General features: G+C 38.5%; 1 protein-coding gene across 1 annotated transcript in view; it reads right to left on the bottom strand.

Annotated features, from left to right (window-relative positions):
- Positions 1-23,854, bottom strand: part of HCN1 (hyperpolarization activated cyclic nucleotide gated potassium channel 1) — a 197,818-nt gene that overhangs the window by 12,067 nt on the left and 161,897 nt on the right. Inside the window, exon 6 of the mRNA XM_065861534.2 lies at positions 14,452-14,692. Within this exon, the coding sequence (XP_065717606.1) occupies positions 14,452-14,692 (241 nt within the window). The remainder of the gene's footprint in view (positions 1-14,451; positions 14,693-23,854) is intronic.

Here is a 23,854-nt window from a genome sequence, read left to right as displayed (position 1 = left end):
CTCCAAAGCACTTCCCAAAGTCAAACTAGCACCAGAAATGTCGTGGTCACTGTTTGTTGGTCTGCTGCTGGTCTGATCCACTACAGCTTTCTGAATCCCAGTGAAAACACTACATCTGAGAAGGATGCTCAGCAAATCGATGAGATGCAATGAAAACTGCAACATGTGCAGCCAGCAATGGTCAACAGAAAGGGGCCGATGCTTCTCCACAACAATGTCCAACTGTACATCATACAACCAGCACTTCAAAAGTTGAACCGATTTTGCTTCCACAACCAGGAGGATGCAGAAAATAATTTCCAAGAGTTCATCAAATCCTGAAGGCTGGATTTTTACACTACAGAAATGAACAAACTTATTTCTTGTTAGCAAAAATGTGTTGATTGTAATGGTTCCTACTTTGATTAATAAAAATGTGTTTGAGCCTAGCTATAATGATTTAAATTTCATGGTTCAAAACTGCAATTACTTTTGCACCAACCTAGTAATTAGCATTTTCCATGCATTTCTGAACTAAAACAGTTTTTTAAATGCTCTGTCTCTTTCCAAAGCTTTGACAGGTTTCCTATCATCTGTCAGATTTAACATTACAGGATCTAATGAAGTAAGTGTCTGTCCAGCTGAGGAAAGCAGAATATTGCTTTAGTTCCTCAGCAGGAAACTTGTTTCATCTTGTAGCAGGCATATACATTGCTGTGCAAATGGGCAAGAAGCTATTAAGACCATCTGGTAACTTTGAGCAGCAGAAGACAGATGGAAAATCAAAGCAACTCAAAGGCTTGGGTCAGGGTGTCTAAAGTATTTGGGAATTTTTTATGAGAATGGGACAGTTGATTATAATACTGGTTATTTAACTGAGAGCAATGAGTTACTAAACTACTATAAACAAAACTTAGATGTATAAAAGCTCGTTCATAGAATCATTTTGGTTGGAACAAACCCTCAAGATCATTGAGTCCAACCATTAATCTAACTTTGGCACTAAAACATGCTAAGAACCTTGTCTCTACGTCTTTTAAAATCCTCCAGGGATAGAGACTCCACCACTTCCCTGTGCAGCCTTTTCCAATGCTTCACAACCCTTTCTGTGAAGAAATGTTTCCTAATATCCAATCTAAACCTCCCCTGGTGCAGCTTGGGGTCATTTTCTACCATCCTGTCACTTGCTACCTGGGAGAAGAGACCAACACCCTCCATGCTACAACCTTCTTCCAGGCAGTTGTGGACAGTGATAAATTCTCCCCTCAGTCTCCTTTTCTCCAGGCTAAACAGCCCCAGCTGCCACAACTGCCCCCCATTAGACTTGTGCTCGAGGCCCCTCAGCAGCTTTGTCGCCTCTTTTGCACTCTCTCCAGCACCTCGGTGTCTTTCTTGTAGTGGGTGGCTCAAAACAAAACACAGGATTCAAAGTGGAGCCTCACCAGCGCAGAGTACAAGAGGATAATAATTTCCCTAGTCCACTGGCCACACTATTCCTGACACAAGCCAGGACACTGTTGGCCTTTTTGGCCACCTGGGCACACTGCTGGCTCATCTTCAGTTGCTGTCAATCAACACCCCCAGATCCCTCTCTGCCAGGCAGCTTTCCAGCCACTCTTCCCCAAGGCTGTAGCCCTACCTGGGTTTGTTGTGACCCAGGTGGAGGACACAGCACTTGGCCTTATTGAACCTCATACAACTGGCCACAGCCCATCAATCCAGCCGGTCCAGATTCCTCTTTCCTCCACCCATCTTGTAAATCTTCAGAGCAAGTTTCTCAGAACTACCAGGTTTAGGTTATTCTTCTTTTCTAATGTAACTCTTCATAACAGCAACTCTTTGGTATGGTGCAAAGATCAACAGTTCTTGATTTCCTTCAAGATACTGAAGTTGTCCACTGACCAGAAACTAGGTAGTGGGCACTTTGTTGGTGTGCCAGTCACAGGAAGAGACCTTCAGCTCAGCATACTCTGCTCTCAGCTTTACAACAGCTAATGTGAGTGATATTTTTTCTTCAGGAAAGGACTATATAAACTTCAAGTCTTTAAAACAAACAAACAAACAAACAGAACCAGTAAGCTTCTAGACACCTTATTCTTTTAGAAATGGAGCAATTTCCTAGTTTCATGTTGAATCATCCTTCTCTAAGAGGGAAAAGCTGTTTCATATGATAAAATTGTTATTGCTTTAACATGTACTTCTGCAGTTCTGTCTCCTTTTTGTTTATTAAACTCTGGAAAACATCAAATGCATGTACCTATTTTTTTCTCTAAGTTTTCATGTATTCTTTTTATCTTTTGATATATTATCACTAGTGCACAAAATGGAGGATCCAGGCATATGCTGCTTTTTGTTATAGGTACTAAAATTACTAGCACCAGGTCTTATGATTAGTCAGAATGTAGCTTATACCAATCAGATGACTTCCAGCAATCTATTAAAAAAAAAAAAAAAAAAGATGTTAAATGCTATGCCACATAGCTATGCAGATTTTATTTTCTAGCTGTTTTGTAAAACTGTATTTACATTCACGTTAGTCACAATTGTGGAAGAAATTAAAAAAAAAAAAAAAAAGTGATAGGTCCCAAATCCAGACTAGATCTTTAGCATGGAAACTGAAAAGCTCAGGTAACATTTAGTTCTGCATTGAGTCCTGTATTTAAGAAACCTTAAAATACAGTTACTGCTCAACAGGAGCATTCCTGCTATAAAGGAGACAACGTAAGAAGAAAAGAAAATGGAGACAATTGCTACCCTTTACTGCCACGTTTGTAATCTGGGCTGTCCAAAAGAAAGCTGCACAAACCTCCACTAAATATGGAATTGCAGACAAGACAGTCTGAGTTTGTCAAAGTGAGCAATAGCAGACACTACCTGTATGACCTCTTCATTTAAAACCTGCCAACAACAATTGTCTGTAAAGCTGTTTTCAGGTGTCTGGGTTCATCAGCTAGAGAGAGGGTTCATGAAGGATGCCTGGATATACTGCTGAGTGGTTACTATTTTGAAGAAGGACTGAAAATGGACAATTACAATTAAGGGTCCAAAACAGCTTCTTTAATGGCTCAGTTTCAGTCTCCTGTAACTTTTTTAATTATTTACATAAACCTAATTAAAATTTATCTATTTGTGATAGGTGTTGCCCTTATATAGTTATCCTATTAAAACAAAACAAAACAAAACAAAACAAAACAAAACAAAACAAAACAAAACAAAACAAAACAAAACAAAACAAAACAACAAACCAAACCAAACCAAATCCCAGGTTAGTTTATTTCACATTTTTTATAGCCTGTTTGCAATCATTTGAAATTTCTGACTCTGAAGACCCTTGAAATTTCTGACTCTGAAGACCCTGACACATGAGTTCTCAGCATGTTCATTGGTGTTTTTTGTATTATTTAATTTAACAGGACAAATAAAATAAATAGAATATGTGCTCCAGCAAGAAATATAGCTCACTGAGTAAGACAGAGACTCATGCTTACTGACTTGTGGAATTGTCCCCTCATTGCAAGTGAGGAACACACTTCTTGTTTGCTATAATCTGTCCCTGCTTGTCCGCACCTTTACTGGCTGAGATAACTTCTCAGTTATGAAGGTGTCCCACATGTATCATGAGAAGAAGAGAATGCAATGGCAACTGAAAATTATATTTGCTTCTATGTTTGAGGATGACATGATACTATGGGGTAATAGTCAATATTAATAATAGGAGTTTCAGTCTTCTTGAGGCAGGAAATGGTCAGCAGGAAAAAGAAGTAGATGACAAGGGAAATCAGTACCCAATACAAACAGTAATATACCAGTCCCTTTTATACAGATTGCTATCCTTTGGACACAATCCCCACATTTGGAAAAAGGAGAGTTTGTCTCCAAAGCCACCCCAAGGCAAGAAGGAATCTTTAAAATAGATGAGTTAGAAGCAGCTGGAGACAAGTATACATGATGGGCACTTCATAACCATTTGCCTGATTAAAAAAACAGGTGAAAGACCATTAGCTCTCTTGCTATATTTCCTTCCATTTTTCTCTTCCCTAAACATCTCCCTCTCAAGCCTTCATTTGCTTAACTTCTATATATACACATATATGTCAAATGTTTGGTACAGTAAGTGGTCTAATCAGAGAGGTTCTATTTTTCTTTTTTTTTTTCTAATAGTATTTCTAATTGGCAGAGAGGTACATTTATTTCATTGGAGATGGCACAAATTTGCCAGGGGAAACAATTTCTATCAGTTTGTTTCCTTGAATAAGGTTTAATGCACTACTTTCTAGAAGGTCTGAGAAAAGCAGTGTGATAACATCTGGATGCTTTGAGACTTATTCAGAACAGGCCTCTTATTACTTACATATGAAATTCATTAAAACAAGCCTTCAAAACATTATCTACCATGATATAAGTAAATGTTGATATAGAAAAAGACATTTTGGGCATACATTAATTTTCAAGGCACATTTCGATGTACTAAGTCAATCTATTTTAGCCATTCTCTAATGACATCCACAATTTTTTTACAAGACTGATATATAACTGGATGTTTTTAAGTTCTCATTTTTCCTGTAGTTAATGGTGATATGCTATTAGGCATATCTCAATGTAATATGCTTAATACGTATTGACAGTATGATTTAGTTATTTTCAGAAAGACTGTTTTTACAATTACTTTTACATCAAGAAAGACAGCCAAATATACATGGTTAGAATACAATTGTCTTTATAAAATTGTTATCTGCCCAGAGACATTTCATATCCCATCCTGAGCTGTGCATGTTTTTGTTGGTGTTGTCTCGTTGTTTTTTGTTTGTGTTTGTTTTTTGTTTTGTTTTGCTTTTTTTTTTTTTTTTTTCCCCCTATCTGAAGGTACTGAAAACAGTTGTGGTCAGTTTTTCCTGACTAGAGGAAACAGAGGCCAGCAACATCATTACTTACAACCTGCCTATTTTTTATTAACTCAAATTCTTCTGAGAAATCTCTGTTTGATAGAACAGCAGCTTAGGATCATTATATAAAACAGAAATGCAAGTTCTTACTTTATCTTCAATGTAATTTATAAAAGAGCATCCATACATTTTTATTCTACTTTAATGAAACATTCTTTCTATCAAGAGAGACTAAGATAGTCTATTTATTATCTTGTAAAAACTAATTTTATTTTGCTTTCATACTGGCTGGGTTGAAGGTCAAAAATGACTTTGTTTGATTCATTTATGCCTACTTTTGTTCACATGGATGCCTATTCCCCATTGAAAAGAGCCACTTAGTTCCTTATGTATTCAGTGTTATGCTCCTGTCATCTTGAATTTGGCAAACAATAACAGTTACAGATTGAACTATTCAACTCGAATTTAAGTGGACTGTAAAAATATTGCACTTCATTTTTTTCCATTAAATTATTAAAACAATGATCAGAGACTGTCAGTTCTGAATTAAATATTTAGGTTAAATATTTAATCTAAACTCAAATATTTAGTTTAAATTCTACTGTGTAAAACTGATGGTACTTGCAAAATCACCTTCTTGTTTATCTGTGTTGGCCACGTCAGATTTCTAGGCTATGCTGATGAGATATTTTGATTGTGTCTAATTCTCTTAGGTATAATTATCAAATTAAAAATTTATAGTGTTCATGAATTCAGAGAATCATAATTATAATTTGGTTTGGAGACTATGTTGTTTAGATATCAAGAATTATTAATTAAATTATTATCATCAGTATTGTTAAATACATTTACATTTCCTATTTAAAAATCTCCTAAACCCAGACCCACTTCTACCTTTTAGCATATCAGAGTAAATTATTTTCATTCTATCTTCTTAAAAAGTCTCTTAGACTTCTAAAAATAATATTCTGTCTGAATAGCAAGAAGTCCTTCTGACTGCATAGTATTTTCTGTATAAAATATGGTGTCAAGAGAAGAACATAATTCAGAACAAGAAATTATACTATATCATGAGGAAATGTATCCTCAAAATGGCAGACTAGTTTGTGCCAGGAAGACATTTTGGTTTTAGGATCTCTTGCAGACAATACTTCCAGGAAAATGTTCTGTACTGTTCACCTGAAAAGTATTTTACGAATGAGTTGGTATGGAGATCTGGAGATCCTGCTCCCTAATGCATTTCGTTGTGTACTTGCCATTAAGAATGTGAATAATCACACCTCAGGGAGGCTACTTTACAATTAATTATTTGGATTGGAGTATGAAGACTGAGAGACCACTAATTCACCACTGCCTTGAAAAAGTAGTGGGCATATGCAGTATTTTTGCAAAATGTGAAACTATATATTGTATCATATTGTCCAGGTGTAAAGCAGTAAGCAGCCAGGCACTTTCTCAGCATTTTCTCTATTTATATGAAGTAATACACTCCAAATCTTCAAAAGCAGTCTATCAAATGGAAGTACCTAGAGTGTACCCAGAAAAAAAATAAGTGGCAAAATATAATCTAAAGTGACTCAATATTTCCCATGGTATTATTTTCCACTGCACTGGTCTAAAATATACTGACAGTTGCTGTTCTGAAACGGGGAAAAGCTCTACAAATAATAGGTAGGTCAAGGAAGTTCTGTCTAATTGGCCTTCTACAAGCTGAAGCAAATGTAAGATACAATTTGTTAGAATTTCAAGTGCAGAAGGATAACTGTTAAAATGGTATTAAATAATTTAAGCAAAATAAAACATTTAAAAATCTAAAGTATTCTATGAACTACATTTTCAAAAAAAGAAAAGTGCGACAATATGTCTCTGGGACATATTCTGGGAAAATGAGGATGAGAATCTGATTTATATATGATTTTGGTATATGGATGATGATATTCAGCAAAATTAGTGACACGTGCCTTTGACTAAGTAAAATAAGCCATATATTTGTTTCTTCTTACAATGCAAAAGGTAGACCATTACATTTTCTTATTGATATTCACACGCAGCAACTCTCTTACATATATCATAAACAGTTTTAAAAAATCACAGGCACTTCCTCAGGTTCATCATACCTGGAGGCTCATAGAAAAAAAAAAAAAAACAAAGCAATAGGAGTATTAGTTAGTCTACAAATTGATTTATTGGATGACTACAAGGGCATGATACCATTAGGATTCTCAGTGGGTGGAAAAAAGTAGAAAAAAACAATGGGGAGAAGAAACTGCAATGGACACATCACAAATTGGATACCATGACTTATTGCACATTTACCTACAGGATCTGAAAAGCCCCCACCAACTGCAAACACAATTAAATCTCTGTGGGACCCCTAGACCTAATTCATAAAAATATACCTACACTTCTTACTCACTCGGTTTGGATTTCCCTAGCAATATCGGCATTCCTTCAGCAATAACACAGTGTCTGCTAAAAACAGAAAAAAGGGCTTATAATTTCCTGGAACACACGTCTGGGTTGCTGAATGAAGGGAAGCCTGTGTAAACACAGGTGTGGAAACAGATGGATGGGATAGCAGGGACACGAGTCTTATCTTGTGTTCTTCGAGGCTGAGAGGAATTTTGCCAGTGACTGCAGCAGGAGCAGGATGAGACCACAGTGAACAACCAGTCCTCTGTCCACCAGCAAGGCAGCAAATGAAGTAACAGCAGAATCCGGAATGTGTTCCCAGAAATTCTCTTTTTAGTAAGCTGCCCCGAGCCTTGCTGCTTGGGCAGTGCTGGATTTATTCCTTTCTCTTCCTCTTTGTGGGCGTTTTAGCTTCATGCCAGCACGCCAGTGAGGCACAACGGTGGTTCAGCACCTGTGCAGCAGTATGAGGACTGCATTGCCCAGGGTGTTTCCCCTGACATCATGGGGCTGGTAGCGGGACAAAACCACTCCTGCTCATCAGTGTGCCCTGCAGTACCTTTGGGACAGCCTTAACCTTTATACTTGCCAGGGAGCAATCTGAGGTGAGCTATAAAATAGCAAAAAGCTGCATTTCTCCTTTGTTCCCTAAGCAGGAGCTTGCAGTCCATAGCGGTGTGTGTGTGAACACCACATCCTGGGGCTAAGATAAGGAGTGTGGAGAGAAGTGGAGGGTCACAAGGCATCAGGGAGCAAAAGGTCTTTCCAGGAGAGAAGGAAAAATTGCAGAGCCAGATCCCATTTTGATGACTAAAGAAGCCCTAAGAGGCAACGGACTAAGAGGAAAGAAATTGTTGGAAAGGAGTTATTTCACAAAGGAAAACTTCTTTTTAGTTTCTTACGTTCCTGCATGTTTATTAAGCATGAGGCATCCTGAATCATCAATATACGTGACATTAAAGAGTGATTCTAATACCCCAGCAAAAAATTGCCTTGTAGAAGTGGTATTACTCCAGTTTTTACCAACATATAGGTACAACATAAATTAGATTAGTGTTAGGCTCACTAGATACATTATTATTTCTGCTCTGTAAAGCCTCAGTAAATGATGAACTGTGCTCCTCTATAAGCAAAAGACTCACATTCTTGTGCTTCATCTGTAAAGACTTCAAAATGTTTGCATTTTACCAATTTTATGTGTCTAGTGAAAAATTCATATGCAATCTGTTCAGTAATTTCTCTCATCACAAGAAACCTTTCAGTAATTTCTAATACAATCACTTGGCACTGAGAGGAAAAGGTTCAGCAGGATTGAAAGCTGGCAATTTCCTCTCTACCATTTACTACTGGGATTATAGCATAAATGAGTTTGAACTACTGAGGTATTAAAGAAGCAAAACACAAATATGCACTGAGACAGACAAAAAAAAATTGGAGAGCGCTCATTCTCTACTGCTACATACTTAAGAAAGATTTTACATTTTCGGTATTGTAAACTGCAGATACTCAAAGCCATGAATCAGACTAAAAAAATAATTTAGGCATCACAACATCCTCAAAATACATACTTTACCTGCCTCCTGATTTTTATTTTTCATCCCAGGAAGACTGAATCTCAAGCTTGCAATTCAACTTAGCTGCAGACACACATGCAACCAGGTTTTTCCTACTTGCTGTACATAAGGGATAGCTGTAAGCACCTTCCCACTCCTTTCCAGTTTCTGAAGGTTGCTTTAATTTTGTTTGAGTGTGCTCTTGCCCCGTGTATTTTCTTCCCTTTCCCATCGATCTCATGCACTTGCAGTTCCTCTGTCTCACATTTTTTTGTACAACGCACAACCTGACTCTCACCCACACACAGTCCACCCTCCATTGACCTCCATCTTACTTCACATGCTCTCCTGACCCCCTCTCTATGGTTTTGTCCTATGTGCTAGCATAGCCCCAACCATCAACTCTGTCCTGACTTAATTCATTCACATTTTACTCTCCCTACAGAAGTAACTAGAAGTAGGTGGTCATAATTTCCATTGAGGGCAACCTTGTTTCGCCTCACATGAAAACTGTGTCAGTCTCAGTGGGAGAAGTTTCTCTTTTATTTGTGAGAAGAGACATTCACTGCTTTGCTGAAAGCAGCAGCAATCACAGAATGTTAGGGATTGGAAGGGACCTCAAAAGATCATCTAGTCCAATCCCCCTGCCGGAGTAGGAACATCTAGATGAGGTTACACAGGAAGGCGTCCAGGCGGGTTTTGAATGTCTTGAGAGAAGGAGACTCCACAACCTCCCTGGGCAGCCTGTTCCAGTGCTCTGCTACCCTTACTGAGAAGAAGTTTCTTCTCAATTTTAAGTGGAACCTTCTGTGTTCCAGATTGTACCCCATGCTCCTTGTCTTACCCTTGGTTGTCACTGAGAAGAGCCTCGCTCAATCCTCATGACACTCACCCTTCATATATTTATAAATGTTATGAGGTCAGCCCTCAGTCACCTCTTTCCCAAGCTACAGAGACCCAGCTCCCTCAGCCTTTCCTCATACGGTAGATGTTCCACTCCCTTCATCATCTTTGTTGCCCTGCGCTGGACTCTCTGCAGCAGTTCCCTGTCCTTCTTGAACTGAGGGGCCCAGAACTGGACACAATATTCCAGGTGTGGTCTCACCAGGGCAGAGTAGAGGGGAAGGAGAACCTCTCTGGACCTACTAACCACCCCCCTTGTAATACACCCCAGGATGCCATTGGCCTTCCTGGCCACAAGGGCACAGTGCTGGCTCATGGTCATCCTGCTGTCCACCAGGACCCCCAGGTCCCTTTCCCCTACACTGCTCTCTAATACATCCTTCTCCAACTTATACTGGTACCTGGGGTTGTTCCTACCCAGATGCAAGACTCTACACTTGCCCTTGTTATATTTCATTAAATTTCTCCCCGCCCAGCTTTCCAGCCTGTCCAGGTCTCTCTGGATGGCAGCACAGCCTTCTGGTGTGTCAGCCACTTCCCCAGTTTAGTGTCATCAGCAAACTTGCTGACAGTGGACTCTATTCCCTCATCCAAGTCGTTGATGAATATACTGAATAGAACTGGTGCTAGTACTGATCCTTGAGGCACCCCACTAGATACAGACCTCCAACTAGACTCTGCCCCACTGACCATGACTCTCTGGCTTCTTTCCTTCAGCCATCCCAGTTCACAGTCCATCTCACTACCTGATCATCCAGTCCACACTCCCTCAGTTTAGCTGCAAATCTCATTCCTAATTACAGAAAACTGGGAGACATTTTAGAAAACAGAGGGAAAAGTGAAGGAAGACATAAAAAAATTCATAGATGTTCAGGAAAAATTATTATTCCTGTATTTCCTCAAGAATAACAGACATCGTCCTGGGGAAATCCAATTAAAGCATCTGTAGAGTATTAAAATCCTGGAATACTTCTGGAATTCTCCACTGGTAACTGTGGGTCACATCATTTCACTGATGTAGAAATGACTATATAACTGTGCAATATAGTGAAAAATAGCTTCAAGTATTCTTCATTGCCTAATTCCTGTCCCTTTTATAAAAACTCACATGAGCACACCATGTGAGCACAGAGATTCTAAGGTAATGCAATAAAAAAAATCTTTAAATGTCAGTAAAAGGCAAAAGAAAATGGATTGTTCTGAATCTTTTTGAAACAATCTTTCTGATGATCCATGTCTGTTCAAGACATAATTTGTGGCATTCTCTTTAAAACATTTCCTCTGTGGTCACTACTGAAAGATTTGAAAGAACATAGCCTCAAATCATACATTTTTCTGGACATATTTGACAGCTAGCAATTGGGGGAATATTGTTTTTTGTATGTTGACTGCAGATTGGAGGGAGTATAGACCAGTCAGTATTTCTTACACATGCCCTTACACATTTTGTGTATTCCAACAAAGGGGGAGTGGGGGCAAGGGTAGGGTCTGGGGAAAAAGATAGCACCAGAAATTATTATACTTTCAAATTCCTACTAGCACTTGGAGTAGACACACAGGATTATACTATCCTTCAATCAGCAGTCTAAGGAAACTTATTGGGATGAAAATTAGCATTCTATATGCTGCTGGGCTAAGTAGTGTCCCTGCACACAAAGTTCAAAAAGATTACATTTATGAACACGCAGGAAGGTTAAGGGATATGATGCTCTTCCCACAGGACTAGCAATGAACAAATCACATGATGTCTGTGGTTACTGTCTTGTATTACTCCTTCCCTCCAGAAAGGAGAAACCTGTGAGCACAGATGAGGAAAGAGGCACATGGCAATCTAAACCACGTCTATGATGTCTCTCTATAGTCACCACTCTGCACTTCTCTCAAAAATCAACAGAGAATGTAAAACAGAGGTGAATTGCAGTCTGATTTAGCTATTCCATTGGCGATTATCGAGGCACATTCTTTTTGAGAAAAATTTCCAAGCAACTTTAAGGTTTATCTAGTTTCATAGGAGACAGATAACACCCAGATCCACATGGAAGCTTGTTTTTTAACTAAGAACAAAGGTCAGGCAAGAGAATTTAAATGTTTAAATGTTTTGTTTTCCAGGCTTTCAGTCTCCCAACGGTCTCCATTCAAGCCTCTCCCAAATACTGGTGACACAGCTGTGGTTCTTCATAGATCTTGGCTTTCATACTAACCTCCAGCTCTCTCACAACTCCACAGTGTCATAAGTTTTCTATCAATACAATGTGTCAATACCTGAACATTTTACACACTGTAAGGTTGAAAAACTTTCTCCAAATCCAAGGCAGGATGTTGGTGAACTCCTCCCTGAGATCTAGAGCTAAGCCTGCCTGCCCACAAACTCCTCCTGAATCTCCCCAGAGTCAGGGCCTTTGGGAAAGTCAGCTCTGGGAAATACCTGACACCCAACAGTTAGCATGTCTGAGCTGCGACTGGGAACTTCCAATGCATAAGACATTTAAAAATTGAAAAATTATCTGTTTAGGTATGGCACACCCCTCCCACCTGTGTGCCCTTTCCTTGCTTGTGAGAGCAGGGGTGTTCATATTGATTTATTGTGTCAGACCTGGGAGCTACACAGTTGAAGTTTCAAGTTGCAGTTGCTTAAATGGTACTTCAATCTCAAACTTTCCATGTCTCCATTAGGCAAAAAAGGGGTTATTGGTCTTAGAATTTGAATACAGGCTTATTCATCCAGGTTATTGTTCCGTTATTCAACTTCCCTCATGTCTGCTTTGGTCAGGAAGCTCTACCCATATACCAATACACATTTCAGGAAAAGAGTGACTTTTCCAAAGAAAAGAGAATACTAGAGGCTTTTTTTTCTGCTTTGACAACCAAACCTTTACAAATTCGCAGTTAATCAATGTGCAGCTTGTTTCCTCTCTTTTCAGCTGTGGTCAAATAGGTCATTCTTCTCTCGGGTCAGAAATCCCCTCCTGGGAATTCACAATGCTATATGTTATTTTTTTAAAACAGGTCTGAATCACAACACTTTGGATTTCAGAGCACTTCCTTTCTCAGGTTGTCTCTCCCTGTGTGTTTGCACTTTTCTCCTTGTCTCTCCTCTCCAGGCTGTATCTAGCAGCAGCTGTAACCTCCCATTTGCCGCAGCAGCTGTTAGGCTAGGGATGAATTTGCCCTCATATTCGCACCCTTTGTCTCATCCCAGCTGTAGTGTGGATGAGCAAAACTGCAGTGTACTAAGTTCTTGTGGTGTCTGGATACTGCAAATCGCTTACTTTTTGTCTGCATTCCTGCTAAGAAGGGTAGCGGACAAACAGGATGAGCTAAGTAGTCATTTGCACTGCAACAACAGGCTGACAGTTACGTAAAATACTTTCATGTGCAATCTCCTCTGATCCGCTGCTGGTTCAGAGGAGTATTATGGTCAGATCCAGCATGCAGGCTCTTGAAAACTCATTTTCAAAAACTGGGGCACCGCTAAGCATAAAGAAGACCAAGACCAAGGTTGCTCTGTTTCTTCACCCTCAGCATTCACCTTTTCTTTCTCCCTAATCTCCTGTCTTCAGCATCTACAGTTTAAGTCTGTGGAATAACTGGTACAAATCACCTTGCAGAGGCTACTGCAGAGTGACAAGGCCTCCTAGCCAGATCAGTAGGGTTTGCTTTAGCATATTATTCTAAAACGGGATTAGTTAAGCAACCCTACACCTCAATTCAAACACTGCACCCAATTCGCTTTTCTAAGCTTCCCACCTCTGTATACCAGCTAAATGCCACTGATTAGGCTTTCAATTGAGCATTTTCTGAGGTTTTTCACTCATTTCTGGAATGATTCAAGGCATTCAACAGAAAATTAATACAATGACCAAGTAACTGTAACTGTCATGGGCAGCAGTGGTACACAGAAGTGTTCATTCAGCTTCTGGAAAGCAGCCTTGTTGCTTTTCTTAGCAGCAGACACCTATTCTATTGTACAAAGAAAATTTACAGTCACAAAGAACATTTTCAATGCTCTATTGTTATACTAAAAAAAGAGATTGCTTTAATCCAAATTCAGATGTCTTCATCTAAATGAAAACCTATTTTTCATTAGGATTACCAGATGAATTTAATTTGGATTAAAATTCATGTCTGGTTTTAATTAATATATACGTTAGATACATAGCCATCTAGTCAGATAGGGAGTCTGGTTTCTTATAGTACATACTGGAAGGCTAAACATTACTGTGCACTAAAATTCAGTGAAAAAGCACTAATAACAGCTTGAAATATTCATGAATACCAAAATAACCCATAATAATAATTGCCTTTTATCCACTTCCTGATTGTGTAACTCTTACAGTGATTTTTACCTTTTACATTTATGACTCAAAACCACTATCCCTTTTAAAAGAAAATGGCTCTTGTTTATTTTAGCTTTAAATAGCTATAAAATTACTATGTAAATTATGATGTTTTTATTTAAATACTGTCTGTTAAATAACAGACTAATTAATTCAAAATAACTTAAAAATTCAGGAAGGTCATTCTCCATCTTCAATAACTATCCTCACAATAGCAAGCAGACTCTGAATGTCTTACTCAGAAATATTTTGTGCACTCTGCAGTTGGAACTGTATAACCAAAAGACACTGAGCAGACTTGTTCTGATGTCTCTGTCTGATATCTGAACATGTTTTTTTCTAATGCATTCACTCCAATGGTATCATTTATTTTTTCCTACTCACCTCCAAAGTAAGAGCCGTCTGTCAGCTTCAGCTCCTTGTTGGATTTGGTGATGACACCAGCAACACCATGCTGAATGAAATACATCTTTTTACCCACAGCCCCTTCTCGGATAATATAATCTCCAGGTTGGAACACCTCAAATCGCAGTTTGCTTAGCATGGCAGTCACAAAATTCGGGTCTGCATTAGCAAAAAGAGGCATTGTAGCAACCAGCTTCCGACAGTTGAAGTTGACAATCTCCTAAATAGGAAGGAAGCAAAATGATAATAACTGTCAGTGCATAAATACAATATGATTGGCACTGGGGGGGAAAAAAAAAAAAATCTGCATTCTTCACAAAGTAGTTATTTATGCTGATATTGGACTTTTCTGTGTTTATTTCTGTGTCTAGTTTTTAAATTTTAATCATATTTTTGTCTGTCTCTAGTGAGGTGATTGAAACACAGTTCAATCTGATATGTACTTCTGAGGTGAAAGGTCATCTTCTTCAGGCGATTTTTCACATTATTTATTATTCCCCTTGGATTTTAAGCAAAAAAAATATGACAGAAAGATGAAAATTAAATAGCAGTTACACTGCCTGACAAAAAGATTAGCTGCTGCAAGAGCTGTATTAAGTGATAAAGTTATGCAAGCCCTGTGTTTTCAAGTATTGCACCAGTAACATCTTTCTGATCAGAACAACTTTAGTGGCAATATAAATGCACATTAGAGTCAGCTGCAGGGCTAGCTGAAATCAACAGGAAAATTTCCTTCCCAGAATTCAACTCATTTTATGAATACACAGGCATACAATCCTGCCCTTCAACGAAATACATATATAGTAGATCCTTACATGTGGAAAGCACTGGTATTTTCCTAAGATTGCTACAGGCCTTAAGGGTGTCTCCCAACAAGAATACTTACATTTACAGAGCCAACTATGAGCACATCTGCACAAAAGTATTAGTATTGAAAAGCTATAAATATCCTACTTGTTTAAACAAAAAAAATTGGAACAATTTCTGAAAGAGTTTCAGGCTCATTCTTACAGACTTTTCTTTGTCTTAGGAAAATTAACATGGCCACTTGTCATACAGATTTAACAGTGTATTGAAGAGCTGAGGCTAATCAGTATTACACATGGAGAGGGGCTCAGGGAGGCAACATCAACTGCGTTAGCAATGCAAACATGACACAGAGAGCATGTATGATCATCCGTATATAAATGTACACAGAGCAAATAAAAGAAAAATACAACCAGCAGCTATCTAACAGCTTTGAAAAAATATACATAATTTCACCATCAGTGGAGTACCCCTAGCATTTCTTACACTAAGCCAAGGCTTTGTGAGTGGTGTAAAGGAGACATCCCATCTACCAGTGCTCTCACTCCCTTGACTGAGACCCATGCTGGAAGTTGCTTTTTCAACCTTGCATGCATCTGCTGTCTCATACTCACATATCTCATACATCCCATGCAGCCATCTCTCTGTGCAGCAAGCTCAGATATCTTTGTCCACAGTTCAGACAAATTCCTTGTTTCTCCTCCCACCCCCACCATGTGATGTCCTGGTTACAGGCACAGTGGAGAAGTTGAGCTCTTTCCACAGTATAAGCAACAAACCATAGTGGGTTCTTCAAATCAGTGTTGTTGCATGTGGGAAGGAGGTGGGAATCTCCCTTTGCAGGTAAGCAAATGGCTACTGAGGCAATTAAGAGGCATGAGTAAGAGCGAAGCAACAACCACCTTCACAGAGAAATTACGTTCTTTCAGAATAAATCCAGTGGAACTCAGAAAAACAATGTGAAACAAAATGTCTCAACAGGCAGGAAGCAGAAACCTGTTATGTCCAGCAATGTCTTATTTTCCATTAAAAAAATAAAAAGCAGTGCAAAATTATGTCCTTGTGCTAGTCCTAGGATAGATTTATGGTCTCTTCTGACAATCCTGCAAGAAAGTGTCATTATATAATGACAAAGTGGAAACAGAAGTGTATCTAGGCAGAAATGAACATTGATTCGTAACAAAGTATAGGGAATCTCTTTAAGCCTGGTCTCAATGGTATCACAGCTATATACTTAGATAAATACTATATAAGCCTTTCCTCCTCCTCTGTTTTTCCTCTGCAATAAGTCAATGTGATTAAAAAAATATACAACTTTATACAATTATAATTTAATGCAGATTTAATTCCAGAATTATTGGGTTAAATATAGAGTGAATGAAGAGTAAGATGCTACATCTTCAGTCATTCACTGAACTCCAATTGAATTCAGCAGCGATATGATTCCACCACAAACATTTTATCTGAGAATTATTTATAAGTGATGGAAATAGAACAACACTTCATTTCCTTCAGTTTTCCCACTACTGCCTCACTCTTCTCAGCCTCTCTGTTTGCCATAACATCCTCTTCTTATGATTACTTCGGCATGCCTGTGAAACACTGCATCATGTATGGACTCCATGGCTAAGCACAAATGGGCTAGATTAAGACAGAAGGAAACAGATCTGAACCAAGAGTAGACTTCTTCATCGTTGCATGAAACTTGAAATGTACAGAAATACAAGGCAGGAATGGAAACAGAAAAGATGTGAGGAAAAGAGGACTGTGATGTGCAATAAGGGGGAGACTTCCACTTACAGCGAAGAAGAGCAGTCTGGCTATGACTCCCACCCAGTGCAGGCAAAGACAGGGATGCTATTGGTGTCGCAATATAGAACAATACTATCTACACACATGACATCAGAATCAGAGCTTAAAAAAACCCACAAACTACTATTGCTTGTAAAAGCACATGGAAAATTTGATGCAAGATGTCTGCTGTTTGCCTGAATCCTAAAGTATCTGAAGGAACAGCACTGCAAGGTGTGAACCACCAGAGAGATGTCATTGGCATTCAAGATCAGCGATTCCTGCTGAGTCATTAAGTCTAGAGGAGTAATCCCAGGCTACCCCTTCTAGTATACTCTGTATGAGGGAAAAAATATTAAGAAGAGATTCCAGCTGACTGTCTTCCTGAGGGATGAGGAAAAGACTGTTTTCCTTTTCATCTAAACGTTCCATTCCTCAGTAAAGCTTCAGCCACCACCTCCCTCCCAAGGGAAAGCTATTCTCTGCTCCCACTGCTTGCGGTATGGTGGCATCATGCGAGGAGTCCCAGACTGCACCCTCAGCACTGTATGAGACTGCAGAAAGGCAAGGCTGATGCTGGAAAGCTGGAAATAATTGTTACTTCTCTTGCCTTTCTCAAGGGTTTTTCAGTAGACTTGCTGCTTGTTTTCTGTTTCTGAAGTGAATAGCTTGTCTTACGTGTCCAGAAGGCAGAAAAAGGAAATTACTACGGAAAGCAAAAATTGACTGGAAATTATATAGAAGCTGGTGGGGATGAAGAGAGAAGGCTGGGAGAGTGGAAAGTTCATCTCCAGTCATGATCAGGACGGAAGAGTAACATAGACCTAGGTGGAGCTGTATTAAGACAGAGAGAATGGCAGGAAAACAAAAAGAAGGAATACAAAGATATAGAAGAAAGACAAAAAAGAAGGCAGGAAGGTTGGCTTTAAAAAGAGACTGAGAAAATGAAATTCCTGGAAAAGTGAGAACATGGGTGCCTCGAGTGGAAGTTGAAAAGTGGGGCAGATAAAGTAAAGGGAAACGTGGGGAAAAAAAAAAAAGAAAAAAGAAAAAAAAGGAAAAAAAATGAAGTTATCAATAACTTATCTTAATAGCATCACAGGAGAGAATAATAGAGACAGAGAGGAGAATTCAGACCTGCACGATCCCTCTGCGCAGAGCCAGTCCAACCAGAAAGAAATTTATCTCATCTTGGGAATCCCAACAAAACACACCGTTGTCACAGGATTTTCATCCTTGAAACATGTCCTCTTATGGCTCCAACTTCTCCCCACCTTTCTCGCTCAATATGTGATCTATATCTGGATATGTCCATGTACACACACATTACCTGCTCAGCCTGAGTTGCCTAATGAAGGCACCAACATCGCTATAAAACCACCCTGCTGTGGTAATTTCAGCCATTATATCCTAGTAATGCATCCATTTTGTTGGTTAGTTTTCTGTGCAAGTTTATGCTGAAGTACAAACTTTCCTTATTTAAGACATTAGAAGGTAGAAAATTACTGAGGGAGAAAGAAATGTGTCATTTTAAGTGCTTTGTTTTTCTTTAAAGTGTTCTTTTATTTAAATATGAGATCATTCAGAGCAAGTAAAATACATTTCCCTGAGTCTTAATCATAGGCAGTGCAGCAATTTCAGATTCTTATGTATTACTTTAAATATCATCTTGGGGAGAAAGAAACAGTAAAGATTATGAACGTGTTTTAGGTAATTCAGAAAGTACTAGGAGAAATAGTTTTGTGTTTTGAAAGGTAACAAAAGAACAAACTGCCAAATTAAAAACTGACATTTTGTGCAGAGAAAAGTCTTTCACTCATATTTTCTTTGAATTAATTACTTAAAGCCAGACTGGAACCAGATTATGCTGCCCAATATGCTATCTTAATTAAATGAAATAATAATGATTTCGTCTCACCTCTACATGAATATAATGCCAAGTGAATCCTGAAGAAAGGATTAGGAAGGTATTATGTAGCTGAACTGGTTAAAGGGCAAGAGTGATTCAGACCTACGTGGAGCAAGTGTTGATCCAGTTCAAGTATTGGTCTCTGGTACACAAGAACTAAGTCGGTGGTGCAATAGTCTACTTTACGTAAGAGATTCTTCGGTAACTACACTGGCTCCTGTTCCTTTATAGTGTGCTGGTTTTATTACTCACCTTGGCCTTCCTGGCTATTTTTTCAAACTGATGTTAAATGATCAGATATCATTATTTTGCATGGGTTCAATATTTCTGGATGACTGCTCTGACACATCTCAAGATGTCACATTTACAGAGGCGGCTGCAAGGTTGTCCTAGCTGTGACCAAGCCACAAAGGTGGTCATCTTCTCCGATGGCAACTTTAAGACTTTTTAGGATCTTTTCTCCAGGAGGAGGTTTTTAGATAGATGGAGTAGAAAAGTCGTTGCTAGAAAAAAGCAAAGTTCTTCAAAGATCAGCGCTCCTGAAAGTTTCTTTGCTTTTTCCCACTAATAAAATTGAGCAAATAAAAGGTACTACTTCCATCTACCCCCTATGTCCTTCTTATGTGTAGGTCACCAAAGCTTGTCTGTGACTACATAAAGAAATAGCTTAGTTTCATTAGGTCACTTCTACATAATAGTGTAAAAATCTAATGCATAACTTTAACAACGCATTTTTTGCTTTTCTGAGTCTCCCTTCTTTCAATTCTGCATTCAAAGGATGTGAAACTAAATCAGTCTTAATTTATTTGCCATTGAAACTCTCTTCACTGAGAGACCTATTTTTTCCTCTTATAAGTAACTCACAAAAGAAAAATTACTAAGCAAGTGATTAAGAGCAAACCATAGGAAAAAGCATATTTAGAGACTTGGGGCTGTGTGAGCAGGTTAAATATGTTTAAACCAGTTTTTAAGGAGTCATATTCTGTATGTGTTCATGATTTTCTGCAATTTTTTAATCCATTGGTCAATTATAGTAAACTTTGGCAGAAACAGACATCTCACTGATATTAAGTTCTCCCGGGTTTTATGACAGTAGGTAACCAGGAGCACTAGGATTAATACCCCACTGAGGGAATGACTACATCGTTAGCTCACAACTTAGGTAATGCCAGAAAATCTGCATGTGGCAACAGGATGCAATATTCTTCATTTCTGGTGCACTGAAATTGTTCAAATTGCTTTGACACATTCTGTTTACTCATCTAAACATAGTGTATTACCTGAACACAAATATTGCTTAGAGGCTTTCATATGAGTACTAACAACTATGTATGTTTTTATTTGAATGGGATTTTCATGATTTTTCATTTTTCAATTAGACTGATAAATTTAACACAGAGACTCTGCTTAAATTTTACGTAGAAACAGAGTAGTTTTTGGCTAACATAACTGAAGTCTAGAGCTGCATTGAGAAACACAATTCTTTTTTTCTTCAGGAATTTGCTGTTTTGCCATTCTGTTAACATAACTGAATACTGCAGGTGTGTGTGTCTTAGAAAATCTCCGTGTCTAGCCCTTTTGACGTTAAAGCCCAACAATGCCCTATTCTGAGATAAACTATGTGTTTGACCTACAGACAAAGCACAAAACCTGAAAGAACTCTTATATCTAGGGCAAAGACAGTACATGTGAACTCAGTTGCCTTGAAAAAGAGTGGGTGAAGGAATGCAGGAAGGCAGGATGAAAGGAAGGCAGGAAGGCAAGAAGGCAAGAAGGCAGGCAGGAGGGAAGGCAGGCAGGCAGGCAGGCAGGCAGGCAGGCAGGCAGGCAGGCAGGAAGGAAGGAAGGAAGGAAGGAAGGAAGGAAGGAAGGAAGGAAGGAAGGAGACACTATCCATCCTTTCATTCAACCAGCTGTCCATCTATTCCTTAACTGGGCTAGTTTTAAAGCGAATTCAGTTTTCATCTTGTTCAATGTTCTGAAATGTGCTGTATCTCTTAAGTTTGGTTTCCATCTGGGAAAGGATGAGAAGTATCACAATGAGAACAGCAATACATGCAACATTTTAAGGTGGCCTGTACTTGTGAGATAGCTAGCCTAATTTCAAGAGCCTGGGAAGTCCTGATAATCCAGATAACTACTTGAAGTTTGTGCCAGTTGACCAACCTTTACTTCTTGCAGGTTTTACCTTCTGAACTGTACTGCTGACCAAATTTTCTGAATGCTCTTAGTAAAAAAACAACCATAGTTCATTACAGAAGAAAACACAGAATTAGTGCTGTACAACACAACAGTTGCTGGAGAGACTGTTTCTTTTTGCTGACAAAATAGAGAAATGGCAATTTGCAAATGTATTTGACAATCATTATTTCAGTTTTCTGACCCTGAATAACCAAATATCTTCATTCCCATTTGTGTGTGTGTACATTTGTGTGTTATATTCACTAATACTATAGTATTTACTAAATAACATCTTGGGCAGAGGGCACTTAAGACTGAAATAATGGTTTAGTAAGGCATTTTAAATATTAAAGTTGTATCATTATGGCAACGAGACTACAGATTTAAACGTGTTTCGTCAAATCGTGGCAGAAAGGTGAATCCTAAGAGATGTGAAGTTTACAAAATCCTATTGGTATCCATATCCTATTGGTATCCATATCAGAAACTTGTGTGAGTATATCAAAGAATGGTGTGAGCTAGTCATCATATTTGTGGTACACATTAATGGAGCATATCTCACGTTTTTTCTAAAACAGTGAATAAGAAACAGAAGAAAGTCTTGCTAACAACTGAAAAACTTTGTCAAATCTTCTTGCTCAGAATTGAATACCTTCTGCAGCATTGCTTTTCCACTCTATTTGGAGCTTCCTGTTTCCTCCTCTATCTGGTAATCTGATGACTCTGGAAACCATATTCATCCTTACTCATTTGTAATTTGTACTGAAGCTCCAGTGATACCACTTGGTAGCATTAATCAGTCTTTATCTGTGACCTGTGTGGCAGCTACTATTTGTTCCTACTACATGCTTCCAAAAAAAAGCTCAAATGCTACTTATAGCTTTTCTGAATGAAGAGTACTTCTGATATTCACCAGTGTCAGTCATATTTCACCTGATTGCCAGGAGAAAAAAAAAAAAAAAAAGGTTCTGTTTTGTTTTAGAACAGTGTTGGAAAGAATGCTGTTATGCTCAGGACACTGTTTGATTCACCTGATTACAAGGAAGAGCAGTTGTGCGTGACAGAAAGAAAAAAGGGAAAAAGACAGTGGAGTTTCACAAAGGCAGCCTGAGTTACACTTATATTTGTGTGACTTATTAGATAAAATATATTGATTTGGGTGCTTTGTTGTGTAAAATATGTCAGTCAGAATGCAGAACAGCATTTTATGACTCAAGAATACAGTCTCTCTTGCTGATGAAAAACAAGGCCATGAAGAGAATAACTTGTGGATGAAAGCAGGGAGAAAAAAAGCTGTGTTCGAAGCTAGCAGGGGCTGACTGGGTGCTAAAACAAAGTACTGAAGCAAACAACTAGGTGGCAGGAAAAAATCAACATGCCTTTAGGAGAAAAAGAAAGCCATGGCTTGGATATGAATTTTTGTGTTGACTTATTTCTAATATGCACTTGTTTGATCAAGACCAGAAATTGAAGATAGGAATGCTTCCATGGAGATTTTATTGTGACCTCTGCAACAGGCAAGAAATTCCTTTTGCTATACCATCACTCCCTTTTTGTGCCCTCCTTCCTTCTCCAGTCTTCTGTGCCCTACAACCCAAATGGCCAAAACAACCAAGTCCACAAGGAGGTAGTTCTCAAGAGAACATGTGTCTATACTCCATGTGTCTGGTTAGCTGACACAGTAATAACAACCAGGAAAACAGTTATTCAAAAATCAGTGGTGATTTTTTCACTGAGTTATTTTAAAGCTCTCCAAGATCTCAGGAGCAGAAATACTGTTATCTTGTTAATTACTAGGTTAACACTTACTTCTTATTATGAATTAAAAGCCCACTGCTTCAAAGCCTATCTTTATAAAATGATTAAGTGGCTTAATTTAAATGTTACTGATTATACTGGATAAATCCCAGTTAGCTGAGCTTGAAATATTCACAATGAAATTATATTTAGAGTTTTAAAGTACATTTCTGTTTGCATCTAATTTGATTTGTAACTATTCAATGAAGGCCTACCCTACATTAGGATACGGGAGAAATAGCAAATTCCTAAATTTATCTAACACACAAAATCTAAACATTGGTACTTAAGTATAATCCACATCTTAAAGTGGCAAAAAAGAGCATTTGTAAGTAGTGAGATTTATTTAGTTTTCTTAGACAAATATGTGACAGAACCTTGAATGCCTGTGTGTGTGTGCTAGAATATTTACAATGTCAGCTATAGATGTACACATCTATACATAACAGAAGGATATAAAAAGAAAGATAAGGAGGATCTGAATCAGCCTCCGTCACTGCTTTGCTATGTGAGCTGGGGCAAGTTAATGATGAGACTATTTGAATTTGCCTTCTAAAGGAAGCTGCTGAAGAGAGCGCTGGAGTGGGTTCAGGCACGAGGGCTCTGAAGTTATGTTGTGAGTAGCAAGTTCCGATAAGGAGCCTAAGAAGCTTATGACGCACATTCAGGGCACTGCGCTGGAGCGCAAGCATGCAGAAGTAGGAAAAGCACTGAAAGCGCTCACTCTAGAGCCCAGTTTTACAGTGAAACATGAGGATGATGTTCAGCTGTAAGGGCGAGACACGGAGAGCTGGCTCCAGGAGAGGTATCATTGGATGGTAAAAATGAAGATGAATTCTCTGGGAATACATTAGTAGAATGACAGCCAGACAGCTCTGAAGATAGAATTTGTTTGAG

The sequence above is a fragment of the Patagioenas fasciata genome, chromosome Z (genome assembly GCF_037038585.1).
Source record: "Patagioenas fasciata isolate bPatFas1 chromosome Z, bPatFas1.hap1, whole genome shotgun sequence".
Lineage (NCBI taxonomy): Eukaryota > Metazoa > Chordata > Aves > Columbiformes > Columbidae > Patagioenas > Patagioenas fasciata.
This window is presented reverse-complemented; position numbering and strand designations above follow the sequence as displayed.